This window comes from Sinocyclocheilus rhinocerous, unplaced genomic scaffold (assembly GCF_001515625.1).
Source record: "Sinocyclocheilus rhinocerous isolate Xijiao unplaced genomic scaffold, SAMN03320098_v1.1 scaffold835, whole genome shotgun sequence".
NCBI classification, from domain to species: domain Eukaryota; kingdom Metazoa; phylum Chordata; class Actinopteri; order Cypriniformes; family Cyprinidae; genus Sinocyclocheilus; species Sinocyclocheilus rhinocerous.
Window position 1 is genome coordinate 1489254 of NW_015647431.1, and position 8058 is coordinate 1497311.

The 8058-nt window shown below is 35.9% G+C and overlaps 1 protein-coding gene across 1 annotated transcript in view; it reads right to left on the reverse strand.

Moving 5' to 3' along the window:
* Window positions 1–8058, reverse strand: part of LOC107709065 (fatty-acid amide hydrolase 1) — a 13668-nt gene that overhangs the window by 3079 nt on the left and 2531 nt on the right. The window contains exons 3-14 of the mRNA XM_016513454.1: window positions 7910–8050; window positions 7698–7831; window positions 6105–6311; window positions 4600–4640; window positions 4368–4492; window positions 4150–4275; window positions 3826–3923; window positions 3616–3715; window positions 3510–3541; window positions 2427–2466; window positions 1777–1885; window positions 498–643 (exon numbers count right to left, since the gene is read on the reverse strand). Of these exons, the coding sequence (XP_016368940.1) occupies window positions 498–643; window positions 1777–1885; window positions 2427–2466; window positions 3510–3541; window positions 3616–3715; window positions 3826–3923; window positions 4150–4275; window positions 4368–4492; window positions 4600–4640; window positions 6105–6311; window positions 7698–7831; window positions 7910–8050 (1299 nt within the window). The remainder of the gene's footprint in view (window positions 1–497; window positions 644–1776; window positions 1886–2426; window positions 2467–3509; window positions 3542–3615; window positions 3716–3825; window positions 3924–4149; window positions 4276–4367; window positions 4493–4599; window positions 4641–6104; window positions 6312–7697; window positions 7832–7909; window positions 8051–8058) is intronic.

Genomic DNA, 8058 nt, shown 5'->3' on the forward strand with positions numbered 1-8058 from the left:
TTTCTTACAAACTTATGTGATTTGATAAAATACATAATGAAATATAATTGTATATGGAAAATGGAGAAATTACAATTAGCTTCAAGCTACACATGACAATTAATGAGATTAATACAACACTTTCACTTGAATGTCACTATCAATCATTATTGAGTGTTTGTAATAACTTCTGACTGCGATCCAATGTGGATTTTGGTCAAATGATGAGGCAGAAATATGTTGTTAGTAACATTCTAGAAGCATTTCATGTGGAAGATGCACAGTTACAACTTCTGTGGGGCGTGAAGAAAAATGTAACTATTAATGTAACTAGTAGTGTAACTAATTACTGTTGCCAGAAAGTAATAAGTAACTATATTACTTTTGAATGGAGTAACTAGTAATGAGTAATATATTACATTCTTTGAGTAACTAGCCCAACACTGATTAAGACTGACAAAAACACATACGCATTTAATGGCAATTTACCTCAGTGGTCTTGCACTGGGAAAACGTACCTTAACGAAGAGTTTGTCCCACATGTCCCCATGGGCACCCGTGTACTGACTGAGCTGTGCCTCGTCCTCCTCCGTCACTGCAGACACGGTCACCACCCCGGCAGGGAAGTTCAGCAGGTTGTACAGGCTGGTGTAACTGAGAGCACCTTCAGAGCGGAGAAAATTAACTTAGGTGACTGTTACTGACCTTATGTAATGCTGAAATCATTACGGTCAAGTTAATAAGTAACATGAAACTGCAGAAACCACAGAATCACAATCCACATCAGCCCAGTTTTTAAGTAAATCACTAACAGGAAGTATAAGATTGGCACATAGGTAAAGCACGTAAGCTTTTATTCCCTCAGCTTTACAAGTTAAATACAGTAAAAATGTAATAATAAATATGTTACATTTAAAGGAACAGTTCACCCAAAAATTAAAATGTACTCAACCTCAGGGCATTCAAGATAAGTTTGCTTCTTCTTCTGAACAAGTAAGCTTTTATTCAAGATGCAGAGAGTTTCTCCTTCTGAATCACTTGCTCACCAATGGATCGTCTGCAGTGAATGGGTGCCGTCAGAATGACAGACTGTTTTGGCTTGTAAACGGTGCTTGATCTGTGCAGATTTCTCTCCTGATTTGGATGAGACAACTTTTTCCCTGGAGAAAGCAATATTATAGATAGAGGACTTATATTTTAGCTGGAAGCAACGGTTTGAAGTTAAAAATGTCTTAATGATGAATTAGTTTTTTTACAAACATGCAGCATTTGTCTTCTCAAGATGTTAACTGATGGACTGGAGTGGTGTGGATTACTTGTGGATCATTGTGATGTTTTTATCAGAGGTTTGGACTCTCATTCTGACGGCACCCATTCACTGCAGAGGATCCATTGGTGAGCAAGTGATGCAATGCTACATTTCTCCAAATATGTTGAAGAAACAAACTCATCTACATCTTGGATGGTCTGAGGGTGAACTATACCTTTAAAACCATCAAGGAGATGTAATCAAATGGAGACGTATGACAGGTCAAAAAAATGTTTTACTAGTCAAACTAACTAGTAATAACTAGTAATGCTGAAGGAATTAAAAGCAAAAAAAAAAACTATGAGACGTCAGATGTGGTACAGTGATTAAGAAGTAAAAAAAATGACATACTTACAGCACACATACACACACACACACATATATATATAAAATTGCACTTCATGACAAAAATAATGTCAAACCTGGCCTTACGGACACAAAGATAAATGTAAATGTAATGGTAATGTAAATATGAGGTAAGACATTACTGGTGAGTCTCCCGCAGTAATTGAAACTGTAGGCTGGTCCAAGCATGGGACACAACAAAACATCCACATTCAGTCTCCTCCACTCTGCTATCACCTCCTGAATGTACTCCTACAGATAAGAAAACAATCACGTCAGAATAAGAATCTTTCATATCCGTGTTATTCAAAGTCACAATAATACACTGGAACGAGGACACGTAACAATATCATAAACATTATACAGCACGTAAAATACAGTTCAGACACCAGAGGTGAAGAATGTGGTCAATTTGGCAGAAAAATGTCCAATTTAAAAGTTGAGGAAGGTGTGAGGTGTGTTTGTGGAAGTTGTGCCAGACCTATTTAGCAGATCTTGATTTTTAGATGAGAATTATGCAACAGCTATTGGTTGAGTAAGGATATGCCGATGTGAAGGAGCCATGAAGGTGTATGCTGGTTTTCATCAGGATGGCTTTGAATTTTTTTCTAGCAATGATTAAACTTGCTTTGCATGGTTTAATGTACTATAGCAATAAGCCCCCCTCAGTTCCAAAACATCACCAGCTCTTTTTCCCTTGATAAAGTTGATAATCATTTACATAGTTTCTACAGTGGTGTTGATGAAAGCTGTTGAAAATCCACATTACGAAATCAATATAATAAATAACTACCTCAACATTTACATGTTGTCTCCACAATTCTGCCACAGACCTTAAAAAAGGAAGAAAAAAGTTAAATAATTTATATATATTACAGTATATATTAAATAAAGCTATCAGACTTCTGAAGACTGTGAATATATATATTATGGTGTTTTTTTTTGTTTGTTGTTTGCTGTGTTGTTTATGTTTAACAGGAGAGAGAAAAAAAAAAAAGAGTAATTTTTGATGTTTTGAAGGGTAAAAAATTAATTTTAAAAGTAAATAATTCTTTTTTTAATTTTTGGGTGAAAATACACTTCCATTCAAAAGTTTGTGATTGATAAGTTTTTTTTTTTTACGTTTTGAAAGAAGTCTCTTCTGCTCATCAATGCTGCAATTATTTGATCAATATACAGTAAAACCAGTAATATTGTGAAATTTTATTACAATTTAACTTTTTTTTAAAAATCTGAATATACTCTTAAATGTAGTTTATTTCTGTGATCAAAGCTGAATTTTACTCCAGTCTTCAGTGTCACATGATCCGGATGTTTTAAAGGAAGCAGATTAGAAGGATAGAACGGGAAACTGAAAGGTGAAATGTGTGGTCAGAAAGGATATACCAACTAAGAAGCATAATGTACACTAAATTATGTGAGAGAAAATACTCTTGTGTGAAGCTGAAGTTGGATTAACTGGTGTTTTTTGTTATTACCCATTTCCATTTTTTTATTTGTTCAATAAGTTTGTTATTTTTAATAAAGCTGCTGTGTAAAAGCATTTGCAACAAACACCGTTTTGACTGCTTGTCTATTCGTATATGGTTTACTTGTGAACTCATTAAGTGAGTCAAAGGTTACATTCAGAAATCATTCTAATATGCTGATTTGCTGCTCAAGAAACATTTCTGATTATTATCAATGTTGAAAACAGTTGTACTACTTCATATTTCACATGATAAAATGTATTTTGGGACTCTTTAATGAGTACGAAGATTAGAAAAAACAGCATTTTTAACTTTTTGTTTTTAATAATGTACATTTTTATTGTTGCTTTATCAATTTAATGCATCCTTGCTGAATAAAAGTACTAATTTCTTTGAAAAAAACGTACTGATTCCCAACTTTGAGATTAGGTTGAATATCCTCTTTCCAAAACAACTGATTGCTTAATTAGATGCAAATGAGAAGCAGGAAACAATTGCAATTTCATCACTCACAAAAGGCTTGAGAACAACAGAAATTAGCCTCTTTATGAAGCCTGGAGTGCTCAACATGATGTACTGTTCGCGGAGACACGGGTCAATGGGGCCTGGCTTCCTGAAATCACACAAAACACATACAATATACAACAGACACATGGTTACTATGAATAAGACGTGACTACAGTGCCTTTAATGACAATCTAAATGTGCTGATAACAGACGTACAGATGACTGATGAGGGTACAACCACTGTCACCCATGACCCCTCTGACAGTCAACTCATGGAAGACATGGTAGAGCCGCAGGGGTTGCAATGGAACCAGCTAAAATGTGAACGACACACCAGAACATCAGAGCAGTTTTTCAAGTGTTTTGACACAGCTTTTAACCCTCAGATGAATGGTGTCCACTACAGTGGACTGAAAACCATTCAGACTTTCATGACCAATTCATAACCACTGTTATGTGGTTTAAAAAGGGCATTTTCTTTCTTACCTACAATCTGCCACTGGTTTACATAACAACTGTTAAGGCAGTGTGTCTGTGTACCGTGTGCCCCGCTCTCTCCAGCAGGTCCTTAGTCTCCCTGAAGGCCCTGGCCATGCTCGGAGACGGCTGCAGATACCCGTCGTTCTCATGATAACCAATCCTCAGGGGCTCGGAGCTCTCATACACCTGTTTAACAAGAGCAAAGTATCATAGATTCTGCATTTGCATAACACATCACAAATACAGGCATCTTTGGTGTGTGATATTTAATATGCAACCTCTTGGTTGAATGGTATGGGAGGGACGGTTGGGTCTAAGGAGAACATGTCCTGGCAGAGCAGTGCCCGCATACACAGTGCCAAGCTCTCGACGTCCCTTGCCAAAGGGCCAAGAGAGGACGACACTGCAAACACACCAGCACAATGCTACAATTACACGATAGACAGTACCTGATGTTCTGTTGGTGTAAAGTTCAGGACTAGAACAGCACGATGATAAACATGATCTCACCTGATTTCTGGCCTTTGACGCAAGAACTGATTCCACGAACACTAAGGATAAATTATTTTTTAAAAACGAGCAAAACAGAGAACAAGAGAAACAGGTAGATTAAGGTGAAAGGTGACTTTCACAAAACCTGTCAATATCATGCCAAGATTGGAACAGGAAATTTTCACCTCAAATTCAAAAACAGGTAACAAGAATTTATATATTTCTTGAATAAAATAAAGCATTTTTACAATGTGACATTATTTACATGTCAATGAAAATATGACCTAGACATGTTTTTGAGATTGAGCCACACATATGCAATTAATAAAGGACATTACATTATGGTTATTGTATGAAACATTATTACATTAGTAATTAGGCTACTATATATATATATATTTCTCTCTCTCTCTTTTAAATGATCATCCCTGATACTTTGATTTTCTATAGCAAACAAGTGATTATTTAAAACTGGAGATTTGCAAGAATACAAGCACTGAATTATTTTTCTACTAAATACCTGAGCACATGCTAGTAATGGCTGGCTGAACCACCAGGTTAACCCTGTTACTGTTTTAACACATAACATATATTAATTTTTATGATTTATGTTGAGTCGACACAAGGGAATTTATAGAACTCCAGAGGTTATTTGTAGGACAGAATCTTTAAAATTTTCAATTACTGTAACAAGCATTACACTTCCAAAACCTATTGTAAACCCTTTGCTTTGAAATATGAAACTCTTCCTCACCGCATACAGTATCCTCACACAAATGAGATTTAAGATGCATATGAACCTTATCCTCCTTGCTGTGGGCTTAAATCCACAAATCCCACAGAAGGATGCTGGGATACGAATGCTCCCAGCAATGTCAGTGCCTATGCCTAGAAAGGAGCCGCCTCCTCCAATCAGAGCTCCCTCCCCTCCGGATGAACCACCAGGGGACTTCTGAAGGTCGCAGGGGTTCAAGGTTTGCCCATAAATGGGGTTACTGCAGTCATAACTACAGTAGATACAAATACAGAGGGTTTGAGTTGGTAACAACAGTGGATACAAAGGTACAAAGTTTATATGATTAGTAATTAGGCTACTATATATATATATATATATATATATATTTCTCTCTCTCCCTTTTAAATGATCATCCCTGATACCTTGATTTTCTATAGCAAACAAGTGATTATTTAAAACTGGAGATTTGCAAGAATACAAGCACTGAATTATTTTTCTACTAAATACCTGAGCACATGCTAGTAATGGCTAAATGAACCACCAGGTTAACCCTGTTACTGTTTTAACACATAACATATATTAATTTTTATGATTTATGTTGAGTCGACACAAGGGAATTTATAGAACTCCAGAGGTTATTTGTAGGACAGAATCTTTAAAATTTTCAATTACTGTAACAAGCATTACACTTCCAAAACCTATTGTAAACCCTTTGCTTTGAAATATGAAACTCTTCCTCACCGCATACAGTATCCTCACACAAATGAGATTTAAGATGCATATGAACCTTATCCTCCTTGCTGTGGGCTTAAATCCACAAATCCCACAGAAGGATGCTGGGATACGAATGCTCCCAGCAATGTCAGTGCCTATGCCTAGAAAGGAGCCGCCTCCTCCAATCAGAGCTCCCTCCCCTCCGGATGAACCACCAGGGGACTTCTGAAGGTCGCAGGGGTTCAAGGTTTGCCCATAAATGGGGTTACTGCAGTCATAACTACAGTAGATACAAATACAGAGGGTTTGAGTTGGTAACAACAGTGGATACAAAGGTACAAAGTAGCTTTCCAGAACCTTCACTCTCTCTCTTCCTGAGTGGTGAAAAAAAGCTTCTAACCTAGTTGGACACCTGAAACTTGGCATTTGTGATCGAGATCATTATAATCAACTTTTACTTCTCATAAAATGTATAATGATTGTGGGGCCCCAGGTGTTTATGACTGGTGTTAAACCACTCTTTGTTTTGTACAGGGGTCTTATCTTGGGAAAATCATGGTTTCAGCATAAGTTACACTTTAGATCTTATACATTCCCTTGTAATAGCAGACCCATAATGTCATAATACCATAAGTTTAACAGATGGCAATAAAAATCTGTTCCGTTATGAATACTGAGGTCTGCAGGAGAGAACTGAAGTACTTTTAGAAAGCACAAACTAGTTATAGGAATGTTTGCCCTTGGACTGTATGCCTCTGTTCCACAGATAAATGTATCAAAATAGTAACACATAAATTGATTTGTGAGGTGAACAGTTGAATTTCATGAATAAAGGCTACTGGGAAAAGTAAGAAATTATATTCTTCATAAAAGGAAAAAAATTAAGAATGAAATCAAATTAAACAAATCTCTAACAGCATTATTTTTTTTTTATTGTGACAATGCATGTTTGCCCCCAAATTCTCAATATTGCACATTGTTGTTTTAGTATCACTGAGATTCTATTATAGTTTTCATTCAATATCTTCATTTTCTATTTCTGGTTTCAGGTTAATTTTAGTTAAAGCTGTAGTAATTTTGTTGTATGTTTTTGTCATTTAAAAAAAAAATATATCAATATGGTTTTGTATTTTTTTTTTTCACTTTTAGATTTAATAATTATAGTTTATCAAGTTAAACTAAACAAAAATGAGAAATGTTGCCTTGGCAACCAGCTGAAATATAATACGTTTTTTTAATATATATTTTATTTTAATTTCAAGTGAAAAGGTTTTTTGTGGTTTTAGTTTTCATCCTGTCTGAACACAATATTTTATTAAAATCAGCAAAAATTAAATTCAAATTCAACAACAAACATTGTTTTATACTTACAACTGTTCTTTACAATATAAATAATATATAATTTTTTCCTTGTTGAAAATGAGATTTTACATTGACAGTTGTCAGAGGGAGGATAAATGAGCTTAAATATCATGAATAATGTTGCAAAAAAAAAAAGGACCTTTTATGACTAAGCTCCAGCAAATGAGCTACTAACTGCTCTCTTCATACACTCTTACTGGTTTAAGATTAATTATTTTCTGACTCTTCTTGGCCTGCAAATCATTTGATATTACCAGGATTTTCCATTTAATTTTTTCCCCAGAATGATATAGTGTTTACTCACTTGAGAAGACCTTGTGGTATGTTGGTCTTGATGAACGGGATCGCGCCCTGCTTCTTCAGCACTTTAACCACCACACTGTCCACGAGCGCAGGCTGATCCAACTTACTCACCACACCACAGGAAGTGTCATGACCCTGCTCACACAAACAGGATGTTACATACACCTCAAACAGGAAGACACTTCTCTGAACCTGTCTAACCATCATATTCACCTCATATGCGACGTTGTCCTTGATGCTGATGGGCACTCCATACAGAAGACCTTTCTTTTGAGACTTGATGTCTTTAAGCTGCGCCACGGACTCCATTATGATCTCAGTGCTGCAGTTCAGATTCTTGTTCACCTCCAGAGCCTTTGAAG